Here is a 22741-nt window from a genome sequence, read left to right on the forward strand (position 1 = left end):
TCAGATAGTAGTGGGACTCAACACCAGTGTTTCAGTGGTGTTGTATTTTGCATATGTTACAGTTGGACCTTTTGAACTTGTTTGCTCTAAGACACTTTCAAAATGCTTTTTTTTTGCACTGTACACACTATCTCCCAAAATGTCATTTCACTACTGAATCTGAAACTAGCTTGTTCCCAACAATGATGACACCCATCTTTGTTCAGGAGGTTCGGAACCTATTTATGGCTTCTACTGTGTGTGTGTGTGTGTGTGTGTGTGTGTGTGTGTGCGTGCGTGCGTGCGTGCGTGCGCGTGTGTGTGTGTTTCATCTTGTATAACACTTGTCTATCTGTCTTGATATTTTAAATTGCAAACTATAAACCCAGGTGGTCTACTGTGAGGATACGTGTGTATTTTTTCAAAAATATTAGGAAATCCTTCACTTCCGTTTTATTAAATATTCAACCTCCAAGAAATCCCAATCAATGTGGGTGTTTTTTACTCATGACTATATATTGTATTTTGTTTGTTTGAATGTTGTTTAACGCCGCACTCCGCAATATTCCAGCTATATGACGACGATCTGTAAATAATCGAGTTTCAATATTGCGAATAACGAGCCAAGCCGTCGTGGCACGATAACACGCTATCAACTAAGACATCGAGCCTAAGCATCCAGTCCACTAGGTCGCTTCCTACGACAGCATACCAGGTTCCTTGGGACCTATTGTAACCTGGAATTACCCACGGGGGATATCTATGATAGGCCGCCTGTTCGTCTGCAGACAATGGTATACATGAAAATGCATATTATATCCAACTCTCCATAGTAGGAATTCAGACATTCAATTTCCTTTGTGCTGGGACAAGGCCATCATTCGTTGGTTAAACATAGCAATTACGCCTCATAGTGGCCATTGTATTCATGGGTTATGGATGAACTTCGAATGATGTCTCTAACATTCTTATTCATCTAAAACACGCCGAGGCTCATAATTATTGCATCGAAACAAGAAAACGAAATTAGGAAAATAATAGTAGATTTTATCCGTTAACATAAGAACAGATGTAAACATATACATTGATAAAAAATATATAACTAACTAATGTAAATAATAATAAATACATTATTGGACGGACGTTGTACATTATGCACATCCTTTGAAACAGGTTCTTCAACTCTGTGTTGCCATGAATTATACATGTATTGTAAAGACTATTAACGTCTCAAATTGGGGCTTTGTTCAAATTCAGTCTAAGTCAAAAATAGAATCATATCGTTTTACTCCAAATGTGCTTATAATAACATAACTGTGTATCCTTTTTTGATCGCAAAATAGCTAATATGGGGGAACAGGGTTTTCTTTGTTGTGCATGCGTAGACAGTATCCCTGTTTCCGTTTTGAACAGTTTCGCACAGTACCTTAAAGCTCGACCTCATTTTCACATCACTTTTACCAAAAATATACGTGACGGGTTGACATACTTATTAAATTCGCAATATTGATTATGGTTCTTCTTCTCGGTTGAAATCATAAGATCTGCTGAAATCTAACGTACACATTAAGAAAACCGCTGTACGGCCAGAGAAACAAAGAATATGTTGCTAGCTACATATAGACTATGGTTTTGTCATGATGTGTGTAAGCAGTTCAAAAGTTATATGTTTCTATAAAAGAACTTCCATGTATTCCTTAATTTTTAGACATACCCACATCCGCTCCACAACGTAATTGTTAAAATGGTGACATTTTAATACAGAAAAAATACAACTTAGTGTTCCAATGCACACATGTTACCAACAACAAGTTGTAGAGCCATACCAACATACCAAAGTTTTTTCAACGATCTTTCTTCTGTTTCCCATCGCTGTGCCTACGGTGGTGATCCTGTATAAATATATATTGTATTACACTGGCTGAAACTGAAACTGTAAATTCCCTGAAATTGTTTTTTTTTCAGTTGGCAACTTGTACATATATCCCCGCCCTTCTCCTGCTCCAATCACAACCTCTAGAGAGAGTGAGTTTAACATTTAACGGTCGTATCGGCATTATTTCGGCCATATAGCGACCCCAGCGTTAGAAGTAAGATGTTTATGGCACACCAAACTTATGAACTGCTTCTAGTGGAAGGGAGGATTCCCTGTAATGAGGCAATGATGGTAAACTGGCACCAAGTGGCATCATAATAGACAAATTAACAATGAAACATATAAAAATTAACTTTGTATGTACCCAGAAGACATTACATGGAAAGGAGACATTTTTATAAAATACCAAATACTGTCACATTGCTTTAAAGTATTCTGAGGTTTGGGTTTACATCATGGCCTACTGAACTTTAATTTACAACATGGAATAATGGCAACTCATTACGTAATCAGTCGTTCGAGACATGTGGATTGTCAATATTACTGAGAAGTGATATTCCAGGACCATAAAGTGACACTGTCTTGCGGTTCTTGATGAGGTTTCTGGAATCTCCAAACCTGTAGCCATTCATTGACCAAGCAAATGATTGAAATGTCAAGCGTTGAAGTTACACAGGGCTGATATATTTTAATGTTTTCAACCCGACAATCTGTAACGCAGATTCCTTGGCCTGTGAGATGAAAAGGCGACCCTCTGAAGTCATCTTTGCATAAGAAACCACCAGTTTGGTCAATGTTCGTGAATCTGCAATACCTCCAGCTAATATCAAGCACAGCTCAGTTGTCAGCTCCGAGTTGCTGAGATCCAGACACTGGAGAGTGTTTGACATACGGATGGACTCCGCCAGGGCCACCACACCTGATCTGTCGAGACGCGTGCCACCAAGATTCAGCTCCTCCAAGGATTCACCCAGTTTTACACCTTTTGTTAGAGCCTTGATGTCAGAGCTCTCCAGCCTTGTACTGCTCAGATTTAGCCTCTTAAGCTTTTTGGAGTGCTCAATCTTTGTGGCAACCTCGCCGGCACAGATTGGGTTCATGGCGCACCCGGCAAAGTCAATCTCCTCCAGTGTCTCAGGCAGATGATGAAGAACATGGCAGACAACAGACGCCATCTTGCAGTTCAGGAAAATGAATTTCTTTATGTTTTCCAGCTTGCTGCAAAACTGTTGGAGGTCAGCCCACGTTTCTGCTGTCACCTGCGTACATACCTTCTTTGAACAGTCTTCAATCTGCAACGACTGTAGACTTTGTGCATTACGAGTTGCGATTGAGAGGAACTTTGCCATCAATTCAAGCCCATACCACAACACCCTTAATCGTCTTACACGAGGACTGTTTCCGATTGTTTCTGCAAGTGTTAAGTAGATATCTGGTTGCAACATGTACACTGGAAGAAGGTTGATTTCAATGTGTGTGATGTTCACCGATTCATTAATAAGAACAGCACTGAGACCGTGTACACATGTGTGAGGGATTGCTCCATCTCTCCGGATGATCAAATGGCTTGGCATGGATTCCACAACTTGTGTCAAAACATCGTCTCGACACTCGCTTTCCGAAAGACCTTGAAGACTATGATAGTAGTCAGTCACATAACCAGATGTCAGGTGACTTGTAGTGGACGTTTCTCCATCAACTGGTTTTCCATGCCCTGTTCTGTTCAACGCTCTTGTTTGTTTTATGTTGTGAGTTTTTAATTCTGTGAAGATATTCCCTAGAGTTGGAGTGTCATGGTCGTTCCTGAACAAGCCACACAGGAAAGAGATCATATTGGCATAACATACTCGACTGAGTAGTTTCTGTTCTGCAATGATCTCGCTTAGATCCCCCATTGGCATGTCTGCCAGGTACCGAGCGGTGAGGAAATCTGCCAGCAGAGAACATGTCATTTTCCAACAATTGCTGAGTCCATTTTTGACAAGGACGCCAAATTTGGTCATCAGGATGTTTTGACTTTCATGGATCAACTCGCCATCTGTGAAGATCCTCCTTTTGCCGCAAACAGCAGCAAAGGCAAGTTGTTGCAACTGACCAATGGTTTTCAGAACTTCATCAGGAAACTCCGTTCCAACAACATCAATATTTTGTCTTCCACAAAAATCTTTCGCCATAGCCTCACCAAAGAGTTCAAACAATTCCGTTGTGGTAGATATGCTGACAATTTCGCGTTCCTTGCAAATTTTATACACCATAATAGTGGCTAGGCAAATGAAAGGTGAGGATAGCAAGTGTCTGAATGTCCATTCCTTGTTTTGTGCCATCTCCAGTAATTCATCACATTGCTCCGCAGTCATTTCCATTAAGTATCCATACGTCTTCAGACACCTTGAGACATTACCAGAGTTCAAGCCAATGTTGAACAGTTTGGCATCTGCAGTAACATATCGATGGACGTGGATTTCAGGATGAACAAACAGAACCACGGAAGAGAGCTTCATCTTTGTCCCTTGAATTATTTGTTTAAGATCAGGACTTGGCACATCCTCATCAAATCCGTCAATCAGGAACACAACATCCCTTGCGTTAGCTTCAAGCAAAGACCAAAACTCCTGGACTGACAGTTTTGTGTTCTCTGGCAGGACCTGTTTGTAGACTGAGTCGTGGAAATCTTCCCCAATTGCATGCGCATCAATGTGAACCAGAAATTCGTATTTTACCTTGAAGTAGTTCTTCTGGTTGGCCCACATGTGTGTAAGCATCGTTGCAAGAGTTGTCTGCCCAATCCCAGGAGCTCCTTCTAGAACAATTCTTTTTCCCTTTCCCGATTTGTTCTGGGTGGGAAATATATCACTCAAGTGTTGTTTCTTCCTGTAGATTGAAAACACAGTTATGGTCACTTCTATAATTAGCATTCTTACTTACATGGTATGGAAGCGTATTAGTGCCACATTCTAAACTAATTATCATCTACGAAGGTGATATTCAAATTACGTAGATCGTTGCTCATGATGTCAGTCACTGGATTGCCTGGTCCAGACGCTTTATTTACAGAACTCCGTCATGTAGCTAGAATATTTCCGAGTGCGGCGTTATACAACAGACAAACAAACAAATATTCTTCTGAAATAATAAACACTTCAATTTTTACTGAGAACATATAGGAATTATTCACTCATGACAAACCTTTAATGAATAAAGGGCTACAATGGACATTTAAAACAATTTTCCCAACGGTAAAATTTAGGATGTTTATCCAGGCTCTATTTTGTAGGGTTTCTTGTTTGATCAATGTTACAACATTCAAGGCCTCAGTAAAGCTTTCAAAAGGATTTTTATGGTAGACCGTTCCAAATTGAAGCGTCAGTGAGAAAAAAATATGTCCGATGCAATTCCCTCTTTTGACTTGTACGATGTTCCCGTGTTGTTTCTTTTAGGTGTACAATTAACTTGTCTTTGCATGTGCTTTTAACGGGTGCCACCGGTTGGGCAGGTAACACCCAACACCAGGTATCATTACTATTTGATAGTGAGTCATAAACACATGTTCATGATATAGTCGGAATCGTACAATCGACTCTGCTTTATGCAGAGATTTCTATTGGATATGGAAAGGGTTTTGTCGCTTTAGGTATATTATTTTGTAAAGGGTTTTCGAGAAACATTTAGCCATGGTCATACCAACAATAGAAAGTGTGAATTCTTCAACGTGAAAGAACACTCACCCATCACTGTCTACAATATCAACCGGAGTATAGAAGTCCCGGACACTCATATGCAGAGACTCCATCCATGGCAATGGTGTACAGCGGGAGAAGGCCAGTTTGTACATGGCAGAGAGAGCCTCCTGGCACACGCTCACAAGGTCTACAACATCAATACTGTCATTATTTATTAGGCTTCACATCTAGAAAGGAGTACTAGAAAGGTTAACTGCCTCGGGTGAACTAGATATGAGTATTGTAACTATGAAATAATAAACTTAATACATGTACCTATGTCACAAATACATTGTGTTAAAGGTCCACAATAGCTTCTTGTTGATAACCACAGTGTAGCTAGCAAGAAGCACAGGTATTATTATCATACATATCTGCTGCAATAATAGTGATTGAGTGAAGTAATGTTTGATACAGACTTGGATAATGTATTGTATAAGTAACATCAGTAGATGAGTGGACAATTCAATGTCATTGTATCAGTTAGATGCACCATATGTTGTGTGATTAATCATGCATGGGTACTTCATAGTGCAACAAAAGCTGGAATAGCAATACATATACTTTAAGCTTCTTTAAAACTGGGCGCCGCGATTCGATGTGCAGAATTACGTCCCTTTGGGCACGCCTGACACCTATGATTGTGGGTTCGAATCCAGGTTCGCCCCGATTGACACGCCTTGATACAACTGGAATAAATGTAAATGTTAAAAGCGGCCTTAAACGCAACTCGCTCACTCTTTAAAACTCTATTTTACGTGTATGTGGATGCTTGTACAGATTCACTGTTACCGAGTGTTGGCCCGGTAGTGTAAGGCGCCCTGATTTTCGTCCTGTAGGCGTGCAAGAATCATATGTGACCAACAATGAGATAAGGGACCTGATGGGTGAAAAATCACATTTTTTACAGCATCCTCTGAACACAAAAATACTATTCACAAGCTTCAATTCATATTTATTACAGAGATACATGACATCATACATGACTATGTTCACTGACGTCAAAAGTCTTATGACGTCATAGAACACTTGTATCCTAGCAACCATAGGGTCCCTTTATTCCTGGTGGGTCACATATGATAGCGTGATTCGAATCTCACATTCGCCCTCATTGTGTTTCTAAGCTTGTCAGCACCATACCCACGCTCATGGCTTTGACAGAAATGGTAAACGCCCATGACGTCCATCACTTCAGACTATCCCCCACATCAAGCTGCCACACCGTGTAATAACTAGAATACTGTTAAAAACCAAACCTAACCTATTCACTCACTCACAAATACCATAAAGTAAAGCCTTACCGACAGTCTCAACAATGCCTTGTTTATAAGTGGCCTTCCTCGTCTTCATAACCATTTCATATTCCTTCGGGTATTTGAATTTCAGAGCATCACAGAGCAGTTTAAAGGCATAGTTCACTCTGGAGGCCAGGATCTTGTCAAGAATCAGCTGCATTCTCTCCTGGTTTTTGCTGAGAGCCATAATCTCTTGTCTGTCACTGATCTTTATTATCTGGCCTTGCTGCAGACGGTCCATGATGTCCTCGGCAATGATGCTGTCGACAAGAGTCTTGTACACTTTCATAATGACATGCTTGTCTTCGGGGGGTATACCTGCATATGATTGATTGAGAGAGATTGTTGTCAAACATGCATTTCCAAACATAAAGTACAACATAAAGTACAACATAAAGTACCTTTCTCGTTATACGGTCAACTTAGGGACGGAACATTTGATATTCGGGGGCCTGGGATTTTATCCCCCAAAAACATTCTTCCAGAAAAAGCTTTAAAACCTAAATTATGCATTAGACTGTTGAAACAATAGCAATTTTACCCACGAAAAATTATATTGTTCCAAGATGTTATTTTTTTATAAATTAAGGCTAGTTTTAATTAAAAAATAATTGGTTCTGAAGATGTAGCTGAAGACATCTCTCGTCTCAATACAAAATTCACGAATATGAAATGGTTGATCCCTTACAATTTGAGGTGATTCCAGGGACATAGCAAATGTATTGAGAAAATGACGGCCTAAAATTTTGTAGTTATTATAGGTTGAAGAAGTGGACTTTCTTTCTATAACTAGTATATTACTTTAAGTAGGAACATCATATCTGTTTACGCTACCTTCATCTTCCTTTTTCTTCACCCGCGAACCTTTTTTCTTGGGAGATTTTGATGATGTCTGACTGTGACGTGAAAGAGCCTCCAGGTTTGCACTGAACATCCCCTTCTCATCCAGTGTCCATATTTCTTTAATCAGCTGTATGTAATGGTTCTGAAGGTCTGGAGGAACACTCTCGTTATCAATTCTCTGGATCTTTATTCTAGCTGGAGGGCCTCCAAGTCGTAACAGGACCTCCCCGATCTGTTTCCACAGCACTGGATACTCCTCGTCCCTGACGCCGCCCAGACTCCCGATCTGCTGGAACAGGATGGACAGCCGTACCACATCTGCACTCAGACTGCTGTCTGTTCCAAGGGGTAAAGCGTTCCATCCATGGGGGTAGGGGGGACAAAGATGACATACTGTCTGCAGAAGAATGGCTAGAAGCCGACTGTCATATCTTTGTGAGGTAACGCCTCTCTTCTTTATGGGATACAGTGTCTTCCAGTGTTTGTCGGTCAGGGCCTTCTGTTGGTGCAGTTTTGTAAGCATTGTCTTGACATGGGTTTGGCTAAGATGTTCCTTGAGGACGAGCGGTGGGTGAATGGTGTCGAACGTCACACGCAATGCATGTGTGCCAGCGTCGTGTAGCAGCCAGCACAGCTTGGCCAGGTATTCCCTCTCATTGGCTGTGAGCAGATAGTGGGCACTCTTGGCGGAAGCATCCATACTGGCCTCTGTAGCTGCAGATATAATCACACATGAGTTAATGTGTTTTGTTTTAATTCATAGTGAGTTGGCATTGCAGCATTCGAAGCATTTCCATGAGACTCAAAGATTTCATTATAAATATATTCATGTCCAGCTGGCTGTCCAAAGTTGTTCTAAAACTTGACACGGGTGGTCGCCTAATTGAATTTGCGGAGTTACGTCCCTCAGGCATGCCAGAATCCTAATGTTCGAATCCCAGATTTGTCAGCACCATACCTGTGCTCGTGATTTAGCGTCAGTCATGGCGTCATGGAACGACTTCTGATGAATTTTCCAAATCATTGTCAAAGTATCTAATTATTAACTCCTCAGCTCTTGCAACGATTGTCTTTTCATGCATAGACGCAATAAGCTGAGCTAATTTAGGCAACAAATAGAGGACTGGCTTTCTCGAAATAGTAGAAAATGTTAATTTGTGAAAGCTAGATGTTTGCTTCGTTTACATTTTTAATCGAGTGGGTTAAACTGGAAAGAATACGGTACTGTGAGCTCATATCAGCTTGTCGAAGTATAATCCAATTATCAACAAATTGTTTATTACCTCAGCAACATCGCGGTTAGAAATGATCTCATTTCTATGGCCTGGGGATATATACACTATCGGCCGTCATTTCATCATTTATTCCACGAAACCACAGAAGTTCATTATTTACACTGTATTACCCTGGTGGGAACTGACAGAGTGGCAATCATGCATGTTGATTGTAAATGTCAAGTAACATGTTATTCTTTCAGCTTGGAATATGTGAGGCAATCACGATACAATGTAATGATGTGTGTGTGCATTTACGAAAATCCCTCAAGGGCACCAGTGCGATTAATGTTTGTTCTACAGAGGTCTAAACTTGAGAAGAACCCTGTGAGCATATACTCGATCATATGAGTGTTGGGGTTAAGGTAAGGGAAGCTGGGAATTGTATAAATAAAAGCGACAAAATCTTTTCCATGATCATCAGAAATATCTTCTTAAAGCAGTTTCCATTGTAAGCTTTCGACTATATCATGAGCATTGTCTTTGAATCAGTATCACTCTGTGATGATACCAGTTGTTCGCGAAATGGTGAGCGTATCCTGCCCACCGGGGGTAACCGTCACAAACACAAGCAAAGCCAAGTCAATTTTTCCCAACAAAAAACACATGAACATATAGTACGAGTCAAAATAGGGAATTGCATCAGACATCATTTTTGTCACTGTTTGGTCAAATTTGGAAATGTCCCTCAAATGTCTACCATAAAGGTTTGTGAGACCTATAATTGTGTAACCCTGATCAAACAACTAATTTTTAGAACATTCGACATGTACAAAGGCTGATTACGAAACAGGCCCGTGAAGATCCGGGGTAGAATAGATCTTCAGAAACCCATGCCGTAAAAGGCGACTATGCTTGTCGTAAGAGGCGACTAACGGGATCGGGTGGTCAGGCTCGCTGACTTGGTTGATGCATGTCATCGACCCCAATTGCGTGGAGCGATGCTCATGATATTAATCACTGGATTGTTTGGTCCAGACTCGATTATTTACAGACAGCTGTGATATAGCTGGGATAGTGCTGAGTGCGGCGTTAAACAACAAACCAACCAACCAACCATTACGAAACATAATCAGAACTATCAATTGCCATTTCATTATGTCCTAGAAACTATTAAAACTTCATATCTGCAGGCTAGGCTTTCCTCGATTATGATAATAATTCAGTGGAATGCATACTTACATCTGCACACCTAGGGGCTGCAGCATAGTGTTTTCAATTATAAACTGAATATTGATGCGGTATACCTCTGGCTATTTTAACTGTGAATAGAGCCTTCAGATCATAACACTTTATCTTGGCCACCATGGCCCTTCAGTGACAAACAACACGAAGTCCTCCTTCCTATGTATAAAGTACAGTTCCATATATAGATATACTGATTACGTGAGTGAGAGGACAGCGTCTTGCTGCCATGAAGACTACGAGCTCGTGTGTCCCAGGTTCATGACTGTGCAGAGTATATTGTAACACGCGTAACGCCACATAATCCGCGTATAGGGCGTTGGATGACGTATCTATGAAATACCTCGTCTCGGAGACCAGTCTTCACTCATAGGCATTATAGAAAGGGTCGACGTTAAGTCGATGTCTGGACACCCGTCTCATATTTCACACAGACAAGTGGAGTTCCAGGGTTGAGGGTAGTGGATGAGCTCTGTGACTCATTTATATTGTAAAGTGATTGGAGGGGTATTGGTTGAAAGAGGTCTGGCTGGCAAGGTAATCAATTGTAAGTGCAGGACTTGAAACATTGGGTGAAGGGTGTCTGTGGGCGAGAGGGGCAGAGATAATTCAGTTGTTGCCGAGGGTTCTCGGGATACTGTAGTTTTTCCAAATAACTTACGATAGTCGTGAGAAGCGACGGATTTGATCAGATGGTCATGCTCGTTGCCTAGGTTGATTGGGTGTCATCGTACCCGGCGGCGTGGGACATTGTCATAATATCGATCATTGGTTTGTCTGGTCTTACTCGACTTTTTACAGTCCGCCGTCATAAAGCAGAAATATTGCTGAGTGCGGCAATAAACAGAACAACAAATAGTCGTGCTGTTGGTTTACTACAAACAAATCCAATAACTGGTGTCACCGTGATTGTGTTTAGTCCATAATTTACGACGATACAGCTGTGCGTGATGTCAAACAATAAGCCAGATGCGGTAATGACCCATTCCCACTGTATGACAGCATGGGGAACTTAAGATATGTTTTGGTTAAGTTTGCGTTGTTCTTATGTGGTTACCACGGAGGCAACAGTGGCGGTGGTGCAGATTATCAAAATTACAGAAAAACGACAAATCGAATTCCATTATCTCTAAATATCTTTTAACTTTATAGAGTTATTGAATCTTTACCGACACATTGGCCTTATATCGATACTCCGTATAAGTCGAAAATTCCATATCTCGACACACATTTGATAGTCCCAAGAACTTCGAGATAATGATGTTTAACAGTAAATTACTTTGTGTCATTATTTGTTGAGATGGGACAGAAACACGATGATAGTATAACTATCGTGACTAAACTCTTGTCTTCAGATTTGTTTTTGTTGTTTGTTGTTTAACGCCGCACTTAGCAATATTCCAGATAGATGACGGCGGTCTGTAAATTATCGAGTCTGAAAGTGACTGATATCATGAGCATCGATCTACGCAATTGGGATACGATGACATGCATCGACCAAGTCAACGAGCCTGACCACCCGATCCCGTTAGTCGTCTCTTACGACAAGCATTGGTTGCTGAACATATGCTTGAAATTAATTACCAGTCATTTCCGTGGACGACCGAGGTTCCACTATAGAGGATATGGTGAGATAATGATGTTAAAGGGACCACAATGTGGATGAAGGCTGTACGGTATTGGTGCACATGAATCAGAGAAGGCACACGGCTGTGAAGATATGGACGACGACATACGTGGAGAACACCAACCCCTTATGGGGCGGCACTTGAAACAGATATCAGTTGCTTAAGCTCTGAACTGTACTGTGTGGCCCTGGCAACATGAAAACACTGGGGTGATGGGTCGGCCACAGAGTGATTTGTTGCCCCACCCGACTTCCATACATAAACACGTTAACAGTTACAAATAGGACAGCGAACAATACTATTATGCTTATGCATGGTCAGACAATATTCCGTGTTAGCTGTGCTGCACCGTGCATTAAGCCTGTACGTTCACAGAACTCGATATCGTATTACATTAACATGTATTGTAAGCATCCGAGGAGAGACTGAAAGTGTTATGCTATTACTGCATGTATGAATAGTAAATGGTAGCATTAACACGTATTTAAATGAAATATGATACCGTATTCGACGTAATAAGCGCCCGGGGCGCTCTCAAAATTAAAAATAGGGGGCTCTTATTGGAATATAATTTTGGTGAAAGAGTTGAGAGATCGTAAATTTCGTGGTTTATGCTGACAGCCTGAAATGATACAAATGAAAAGTCTGTGCGTATTATACACGACAGATATATTTTTCCAGAATTTAATTGCCCGTAATTAAGGGTGCATATAACACACGAGTGCGTATTATACACGAATAAGTAAGTCCTGTATACATTGATCAATCGGAAGGGTGCTAATTGGGATTGTTCACTAGCCAATATATTAGCAAATATCGCCGTGGCGCTTATTAGAGCGGGGCGCTTATTACGTCGAATACGATATTCTTTTTAACGATAACCGAGGTATCAAGGCGGCGTTAGCCCTGTTCTGGTATCCCCGCGGTGATATTGCTGGAATATTGCTAAAATCGGGGTAAACCATACCACCCACACTCTCAAAGCGGCGTTACACTCAACTCATCTTACACTCAACAGATATAACAAGTTGCAGAGAGGCTGTATATATGATTCAAAATCAAACTGCATTCAAAAGCCATATGCTGATCTCTCACAATATTTCTACCATTTGAGTACTAATATACAACTTGCCAACAAACTCTTCTCTGAAACATATCAATTTTGTTTCAGTCATATTTCTGAAAATTGATATATTACTATACCCTTAAATATTCACGAATAAACCCCGGGGGTTCAATACTGGCACAATCAAGACATGACTAATCGTTTGTTATTGTGTTTAATGTTACCAAAGACATTTACAGTAATAACATGAATACCTGTTAAAGACCCGTTCACAGAAATAAAGCCATACTCTTATTCAAGCAAAACAGTAGCACACAAATCTCCATTATTAATGGTAAGCCATGGTATCAGTGTTTCGTTATAACCGTCATTCCATCCACTACACGATTAAGCGTGAATTAAATTAAACATCATGTGATTAGCGGCAGTTTGTTACAAAACAAATTACTCACCCATGATTCTGTATAGCGGTGATACAATTCACAGTGACGAGTTAACGCAAGACTAGGTAATCTACCCCAATCGACCGCACACCTGAACGCTGTGAGGGGGCGGCCTCAACTGCCCGTATTATTGACGTGATTGTGTCTCGCTTTAACCGCCCAACAAAACCTCCCTGATATGAAAAGCGGACTCGCGTTGTGTCCAAAGCAAATACTCTATGAAATATGGTGGTCACAAATTCGTTACCATAAAATGGCGGTTTAAGTCGTTTCAAAAAGCTTGATAACACTTGTAAGAAAAGACGTATAAAGCCGCGTTGATGTTTAGAGAACGTGATCCGTGCTTGCAGAGGTAATATGGTGTAAAGGAGGCGTTTCCAATTTACGACTATTTACACTGCGTGTAAATCACAACCTTGCAGTGAGACTCGACTGCAAGCAGTGTTATATTCATGCACGCGTGCTTTTGTCCGAGAGTGGAAATCGAATAAAGATTTCCAGCGATTGAACCTTTGTCTTGGAAACTTTGGTATCAAACACGTATCGCTAACGACGTCAATATAGACTTGGTTCAGTTTCCAAACTATCATTTCCGTTAGAGTGAGTGAGTGAGTGAGTATGGTTTTGCGCCGCTTTTAGCAATATTCCAGCAATAACACGGCGGGGGACACCAGAAATGTCCGTTAGAGTGGATGAGTTTGGTTTAAGATGTTGTGAAAAGTATTTGAGTTTTGTATTACTCGCCCGTGAAGAGAAACTCGTAACAATTATGGGCTTATTCAACAGCATTGAGTGTAGAGATGAAAGATCACTGAGAGTTGCTATTGCCTGTTTCTAGGCTGACGTCACATGGTATTGTTTCGCTGGTGGATCCAATCTGCAGAGGGCGCTGGCATAATAAAGTAGAGACAATAAATCTTAGACAATATATAGACACAGAATATCCAAGACAGCATACAGACAGGATGCAGACTATCCTAGACTACATACAGACACGATACAGGCTATCCTAGGAAAAATACTGACACTATAGAGACGATGCTAGACAAATACAGTCACTATACAAAGTACCCTACACAGAAAAGTCCATGGGAAGCCACATCTGGAACATTCTTCGCTTTCTGCTCTTGGGAAAGAAACGGCCACTAAGCCCACGGAAGGGTTGGAATGAACATTCCTTCTATGCTCTATCCAAACACTAAAACACTAAAAATGTCTTTGGAAATAAACATCATTCGTTTTCAGTTTTTTTCGAGCGAGAATTCCATGCCCGCGAATTTCATTTGGAACCGAAAGAGTTAACCGTGTAGGAGACTGCGGAGAAAAATAACTAAATCGAAGTTGTTGAGATAAATATTTTTCACCATTGTCGTCTTGAAGGAAACGCTACTTATCAAGATTCTTCATACGCAGTGCAGAGCCCTCAAGATTACAGGGATCCAATCGCATTTAACAACGGTTTTTAACTAACCCGATTGCAGCACACACTCCAGTTCGTATAACGATGTATATTTAATTGATTTACAAAAGGTTAAAAATGGGGGATTACCGTGTTCAGGAAAGCTATGCACGCATTCACTCCCTGAAAACGAGAAATATAAATTTCAACTTAACTTAGCGTTATCTTGTAGTTTCATAATTCACATGTATTCGAAAAGTGATTTTTAAACCTCGAAAGGATCTTATCAGAATGGCACAAGGAGAGTTTACAACCTCTATAATTCCACTGCAAACAATCGCTCAAGTTATGTTCAATATATTTGCTCATACGTAGCTAGACATGGCAGCTCGTTGACCCTCTCAAGGGGACAACGTTCATCACAAGCCTTGTCGCCAACCCAACTCATATAGTTAATGGCTGAGCCAACAATGGCCTCGTTTGTATCACCAAGCACCTGCTAATATTTGCCTTGTAATGCCTGACGTCCTTGTGAAACATACGTATGTTTGTTGACTACATAACCTAATAGAACCTGCTTTGTGGCTGAACATCGTTAGCCATATGTTTATAAAATTGCTTCATTGTGTATGAAATGAAAAGTTTATTCCGTTTTCCAACCTGACTGACTCCTGTTCCCCACCCCGTGGAATTTCGAGTAGCATAGTTCCAAGCAGCCTCCATTTGTCGTACGATGCGACTTAACATTTGTATGTTTGTTTGTTGTTTAACGCCGCACTCAGCAATATTCCAGCTATATGACAGCGGTCTGTAAATAGTCGAGTCTGGACCAGACAATCCAGTGATTGACGACATGAGCATCGATCCAGGCAATTGGGATCGATGACATGCATCAACCAAGTCAGCGAGCCTGACCACCTGATCCCGTTAGTCACTTCTTACAACAAGCATAGTCGCCTTTTATCTCAAGTCATGGGTTGCTGAAGACCTATTCCACCGCGACTTAATGAATCGGGTGGTCAGTGACTTGGCTGATTACATGTCATCGAACCCCGACGGCGTTGGATGTTGTCATAATATCAATCACTGGTTTCTCTGGCCCACACACGATTATTTTCTGGCTTCTGTAGAATAGCTGGAATATAGTTTAGCGCGGCGCAAAACAACAACAACTTTTACTCAAGCATTGCATAACAAGGTGTTTCACACATTGTAAACGTGTAGGGACATGGCAAAGGGCCCCTAGCTCCCAAATCCCCTTCAAAAGAAAAGAAAAGTCAGCGTCAAGGTGTAATGGCATTCACTTTTAAGAGATAACCTATAATTGGGGTCATATGCATTTAACACCAAGCATTCCATTATCAGCACGAAGTGAAGATCGATCAGTTCAAAGTGCTGACAAATGTGCACCTCGAGTAGGCATGTCTCAGATGTTATTTCCCTGTCGGGGCCCGTATTTCGTCGTTTACATAGAGTTTTCACATCTACTTACTCAATTGAATTTACTATTTCAATGAAAATTATGCGTGCGTGCGTGCGTGCGTGCGTGCGTGCGTGCGTGCGTGCGTGCGTGCGTGCGTGCGTGCGTGCGTGCGTGCGTGCGTGCGTGCGTGCGTGCGTGCGTGCGTGCGTGCGTGCGTGCGTGCGTGCGTGCGTGCGTGCGTGCGTGCGTGCGTGCGTGCGTGCGTGCGTGCGTGCGTGCGTGCGTGCGTGCGTGCGTGCGTGCGTGCGTGCGTGCGTGCGTGCGTGCGTGCGTGCGTGCGTGCGTGCGTGCGTGCGTGCGTGCGTGCGTGCGTGCGTGCGTGCGTGCGTGCGTGCGTGCGTGCGTGCGTGCGTGCGTGCGTGCGTGCGTGCGTGCGTGCGTGCGTGCGTGCGTGCGTGCGTGCGTGCGTGCGTGCGTGCGTGCGTGCGTGCGTGCGTGCGTGCGTGCGTGCGTGCGTGCGTGCGTGCGTGCGTGCGTGCGTGCGTGCGTGCGTGCGTGCGTGCGTGCGTGCGTGCGTGCGTGCGTGCGTGCGTGCGTGCGTGCGTGCGTGCGTGCGTGTGTGTCGGGTGCTACCGGGAGAGCAGGACATGCTTACCATTTTTGCGAACACCTTATGTCATCACTTATTTTCAGTGATCCATTCATACAATTGCCGACCGCCTCCGTGGCCTAGTGGTAGAGCTGCAGGTCCGGGGTTCGATCCCCGGCCGGTCATACCAAAAGACGTTAAAAGATGGTACTTGTTACCCTGTCAGGCGCTCGGCATTAAGGGGCTAAAACAAGGACTGGTCGGTTCGGAGTCAGTATACTGTGTCTGAGTGGGGTATTCATGTTAAACTGCGGCATGGTATCTCAGCGAGGTAGCACTATAAATCGGCATCTGTCCGGACTAGTACAAGCAGCCACACAAACACACACACTTGCATGCACGTCGCTATATAAGTGCAATAATCTTGGACCCCATTTCACCTCACCACCTCATACAATTACTATTACCGTGTCCCTTTTACAACCCATGTCATCTATTTCGGCGCCATTTGTCATATAACTATAGTTAATCCGTCATGCCTGGTGGACTTTGAATGCACATCCTTCCATTCGTGGGTGTTCTTTAACTTGTATTGGGTAGTAAATTCGAGACTGATTATTTTTGGCCGTTGACTTTTTGAATTTATAATAAATCCTCAGCATGCCACTGCTGGTCGCAAGAGGCGACACAGTCGGGATTGGTGGTACAGTTCTGCCAATACAATGTGTTCTTCAGATAAGGTAATAAGATGTGATGGAAATGGATAATATACTGTCCCTCGAAAGCCTCAAACGGCCGACCCAGCGGAGGCGAGGGTTAGAATACGTCCCCAGTCCTCTCTTTTGTTTGTGATAAATCGGATCTGAAGGTCAGGTTTTGTGACGGCTTGCTCGGCGTTACTTAATTTACCCCGATGGCGTGGATCGGTGCTCATGCTTTCAGTCAATGGTTTGTCTGGTCCAGGCTCGATTACTGAAAGGCCGTAGTGATATAGCTCGAATACCGTTTTTTCTTGAAACAGTATTAGTCTTTTATTAGCAAGTGTTGCTTGTTTTCATTGTAAGAGGGGATTAATGAGAGAGGGGCACAACTGTGACATGGGTCGCCGCGTTAACTACTGGAGGACGGGTTCGGAGATTCGAACTCAAGAAGGGCCGCTACTTTGCTTGAGTTGTGTCGCTTTTACATTACGATCTGATTACTCTTATTCATCTCTGTTGTAGCCCGCCTCCGTGGTCTAGTGGTGGAGCGTGCGCCCGGAGAGCGGAAGGTTCGGGGTTCGATCCCCGAGTGCGTCATACCAAAAGACGTTAAAAGATGGTACTTGTTGTTACCCTGTCTGGCGCTCGGCATTAAGGGGCTAAAACAAGGACTGGTCGGCTCGGAGTCAGTATACTGTGTCTGAGTGGGGTATTCATGTTAACTGCGGCATGGTATCTCAGTGGGCTAGCACTATAAATCGGCATCAGTCCAGACTAGTACAATCAGACACACACATACACACACACACACACACGCACGTCGCTATATAAGTGCAATAATCTTGGACGCGACGTTAAACCCCATTTCACCTCACCTCATCTCTCTTGTACATTTTCTCAGATTTACCCTTCATTAACGTACTGCTGTGTGGCGTCAGGCAACAAATACTTGCCCTTTTAAGCAAATTGGCGTGTCAGTGGCGGGTGCTACCGGTCGGGCAAGACATGCTTACCCTTTTCGCGAACTCCAGATTTTTCAGTGATCCATTCATATAATTGCCACAGCTGTTTTGCTTATACATCCAATGGAGTCTGTATCGGCAGATAATCGACTACCGCCGTCATATAGCTGGAATATTGCTGAGTGCGGCGTTAAACAACAAGATAATCGACTTGTTATTCTCTGGCGTTGAAGTTTTATGTTCTGAGTGAGTGAGTTGGGTTTAACGCCGCTTTTAACAGTATTCCAGTTATATCACGGCGTGTCAGCTTAATGTGGGAGGAAAGCCCGAAGTGATGCAGGTCTCAGACGTTTACCACTTCGGTGAAACCCACGAGCACGGGTATGGTGCTGACATACCTAGAAACATAATCGGGGCGAACCGGGATTCGAACCCACAATCATAGGTTTCTGGCGTGCCAAAGGGATGCAACACTGCACAGCGAATCGCGGCGCCTTAGACGGCTGGGCCACCCGTGCCCCCTTTATGTTCTGAAATAAAATCGGTTAACAAAGGACTTCCATAAAGAGAACTTTGCTGAATGGTCAGGTGTCAATGTTCAGTATATGTCTGTTACATTGTATTGTATGCTTCGAGTGAAACTGAGACAATGTACCTTAATGAGTCTTTGAATGACATTAAGAAGTGAAAGGGAATTTCTGGATGTCAACTTGTTTATCATGAATAACACAACGTTTCTGAGTATATACTTACTCCTTAAACTTAACTCCTCCACCTGATGATTGAGTAAGGATATACACCGAAACGTTGTGTTCCTCATAATATAGAAGTTGACATCCAGAAATCCTCTTCCTTGTCACACAACTGGTGTTTGAGGTCAAATGAATCACATTTGCTGGGACATTTGCCCGAGCCAATCCCTCTTTAGACCAAAAACGGTCCAGATATATATATTACGATTTGGATCATGCCATCTGTCCACACCAACCCACTATCTGATGACGTCCATTGACGCATGGAACAGACAGGACGGAACATTTACCTAGACAAAGGACTACCTTCCGCTGACATATATCTGATAACAATCTTGCATGCATTGCGTGCTTCTCCGGACTTTCGTCAGTCACGTTATCAAGTAAATAAATGAAGTGACAAGTTGAACAATGCTTTGTAACCACCGTCCCGCGTTGTTTTGTCGCTGACATAAACAGATACATGTAACATAACGATGTTACTTGTGGTCGCACCTGATAAACCTGGTTCCTTCGACAAGCAAGTGTTAACGTGACTTAACGTGTTCATAACGGTATGTCTGCCATGGTGTGTCAAAGGGACTTTGTCACCTTTGGCTAAAGTAGCATGTTGGTCTCACCGGTAGGGCAGGACATGCATTCCCCTTTTCGCAAAAACCTGGGATCAACACTGATTTTCAGTGATCCATTCATATTTTGACTTTTACACCCAGTGGAATCTGTTTCGGCGGATACTCGAGACTGGTTATTCTCTGGCGTTGACTCTTTACGGGTTTTTTAAACAATGAGGTTTTATATCTGAGCAGTATTGTACCAGCTTCACTGCTATTGTTGCTTTTATTTTCAATTTGTTGATCAGTTTTTGTCAGCACCACATCCATGCTCGTGTCGGATAGTAATTTGCGACTTTGGTAAAAAGTGTATATTGGTGACAAACGAAGGATAAAAGTAGGGAAGAGTCAATTATTCGAAACCGCGATCAGCGGATCGTGGCAATGTAAAGGGAAGCAACTCTGGTCAGGGAATAACTGCACCTTAGACCTCTGAGCTACCGGAACTGTCGTGAACAAAACAAGTGAAGTTGTGGAACCCTCTAAGTGCCAATTATTTAGAAGAACTTTCACTGTAAGGGTCACCAAGAATGAACACACATTTAACCGACGAAATCCAGAAGTTGTACTCGCAAACAAACTAGCCAACAGTCACAACACGGTGTAGGTAGTGAACTAATATACTTTTTAATATATTACATATTCGTAAAACAATATTTAGACTGAATAGTGAATGCAGAGAATTAATATATATTCTTTATATTTCATATTCGTCAAAAAATATTTGGAAACTGAATTAATATATATTCTTTATATTTCATATTCGTAAAACAATATTTGGAAACTGAAAAGTGAATGCAGAGAATTAATATATATTCTTTATATTTCATATTCGTAAAACAATATTTGGAAACTGAATAGTGAATGCAGAGAATTAATATATATTCTTTATATTTCATATTCGTAAAAAAATATTTGGAAACTTAACTGTGGTTCACTCTCCAAATATTATTTTTCGAATAGGAAATATATATATATAAAAAAAAAAAAATTCACTGCATATAGTGTGTTGCAGCTGTAGGCTGGTTTCTTCAATGGTGGATGATTAATAACAGCTGTAATATCAAACTGAACAACAATCCATCAATGTACGTTTGTATACACTTTCACCACCAGGCTACCTTGCCGCCCTGTGTGTGTGTGTGAGTTGGTTGAATGAGTGAGTGGGTAGGTAGGTGGATGAGTGACTGAGTGGGATGGTAGTTGGATGAGTGAGTTTGTCAGTGAGTAAGTGGGTGAGTGAGTGGGTGAATGTGAGTGAGTGAGTGAGTGAGTGAATGTGAGCGAGTGAATGTGAGTGAGTGAGGGAGTGAGTGAGGGAGTGAGTGAGTATATTGTTGGTATGAGTGTAATAGTTAGATATGTTTGTGTACATAAATGATTTCATTTACACATGTCACCGCATACAAAAGGTTTCCCTTGCCTTACGTTGTCTCACTTTATATTAATGTTTACCTTAGATATGTTATTTAATGTATTTATAAATAAACAATTAAGTAGGTGTAATTACATACAGTGCTAATAATCAATGTTTAACACTTGATGAACTTGTTTCACTGAAATCATATTATTAATTAATATGAAAACCTGTTGGCCTAAATGAACTATTTATGAACTTCTTGAGGGTATTATTATTTTTACTATTATAAATAAGAGGTATATTACCATATAATAATATTCTTAATCTGTTTGTCCTCTTTCTTGTAAACGTTTACAACAAGTGATAGTCGGTAACACAATATTTCCTAGATGTACACACCAGTGTATAAAGCGTGTTCTAACAGACGCAGCAATTTCAGAAAGATATGTGTATAATCAGGTTTTGTTATCTTCGCCAAACAAACACCAGTGACCTTTGTCAACACAACAACACCTATGCCAGATAATGGCCCGTTTGGCCTAAACATTGCATTTGCCTGTAGCAGTGAACGGAACTGACTGACGTGACAAACACCAATCTACCCAAGTAATTTCATTCGTCCATTTCTCAAGTCCCCGTGTATAGTGTTGCGTGATAAACCATGACTACAACAAAACAGCATTGCCTGCTTTCAAATCACCAACAGACCTTTAAACATTCATTAGATTCGTGTCCTAACAGCCGCCTGACTTTGAAATATTGACAACGCTCGTGATAACATCTGATGACCCCCAGCAGCGATCTGGACACGATATGTTCGTGCAAACAAAGTCTTACCACATGTGTATAGAAATTCTACGAGGTGTGTTCAGTACTCGAGTCGTCCCGGCAGAACCGTTTGTATCTGCCTTGACTCTATAGTGTTATTCTCAACACGGTTTTATGATGTAATGTATTCCTGTAAGCTACCCACAAATAAACTCAATACACCCAAACCACGAGTACTTATTCCACGTCTTCATAAAGGATCACTCCCATTACAAGTCGAGTAATATACTTGTCCTCAATTGCTTTGAAATATATTACGGTAGACCATAGTCAATGAGAAAGCTTACTCACTTTGAGAACATAATAGGGTATTTATGACCGCCAAATGTTTCGATTACACTACAACCGTTGCGTTTCTGAGCCACAATGAACAGATCAGTTACAAACGGTTTGTTTTCAAGTGTAAGACTTGAATTGTACTCTAATACTGACTAAAGTTGAAAGCTGCAAACATACTATACAAACCGTTAAGGTCATATAACATACTTTCTATGAAACGACGATCACCGATGTTTATATCTAGAGGATATAAAATTATAACAACTCTCACCTGGCTTCGTGGCAGTCTGCTGGGGGGATAGTCCAGGTGGCTGTGTTTGTTTTCTTTGACAAGATCGTGTCGTCTGATATGGGTAGTTCGCGAAGGTGTCGTCTGCTTGTTGCTAGTTTCGCGCCATGGCTACGATACTGTTTCTCGCCTCGAGAAGGCGAACTGATTGATCTACGGTGGGACGTTAGGGCCATGTGTTATACATTGATGACGAATCAAGTTTGAACGGAAAATGCTAAGGAACTGGTCATTTATTAT

At 41.8% G+C, this 22741-nt stretch overlaps 1 protein-coding gene across 2 annotated transcripts; it reads right to left on the minus strand.

Moving 5' to 3' along the window:
- Positions 1-1005: 1005 nt before the first annotated feature.
- LOC124137798 lies at positions 1006-22624 on the minus strand. 2 transcript variants are annotated; one of them, XM_046504241.2, is made up of 5 exons: positions 22484-22624; positions 7704-8426; positions 6876-7187; positions 5581-5722; positions 1006-4726 (listed from the first exon to the last, which is right to left on the minus strand). In XM_046504241.2, exons 2-5 carry the CDS (start codon positions 8410-8412, stop codon positions 2524-2526), a joined length of 3366 nt encoding a protein of 1121 aa, XP_046360197.2. In that variant the 5' UTR covers positions 8413-8426; positions 22484-22624; the 3' UTR covers positions 1006-2523. The 2 variants fall into 2 exon arrangements, with proteins under 2 accessions (XP_046360197.2, XP_046360196.2); XM_046504240.2 differs by lacking the exon at positions 22484-22624 and adding an exon at positions 13318-13541.
- Between the last annotated feature and the right edge of the window lie 117 nt (positions 22625-22741).

The sequence above is a fragment of the Haliotis rufescens genome, unplaced genomic scaffold (assembly GCF_023055435.1).
Source record: "Haliotis rufescens isolate VD_foot unplaced genomic scaffold, xgHalRufe1.0.p SCAF_57, whole genome shotgun sequence".
Lineage (NCBI taxonomy): Eukaryota > Metazoa > Mollusca > Gastropoda > Lepetellida > Haliotidae > Haliotis > Haliotis rufescens.

What these genes read in the sequence shown, in the direction of transcription:
- LOC124137798 (XM_046504240.2), bottom strand. An exon ending in AGGCATTGTTGAGACTGTCG is followed by an intron (nt 5,723 to 6,875) that starts GTAAGGCTTTAC and finishes TTGATGTTGTAG; the next exon opens with ACCTTGTGAGCGTGTGCCAG. An exon ending in GATATTGTAGACAGTGATGG is followed by an intron (nt 4,727 to 5,580) that starts GTGAGTGTTCTT and finishes TTCAATCTACAG; the next exon opens with GAAGAAACAACACTTGAGTG.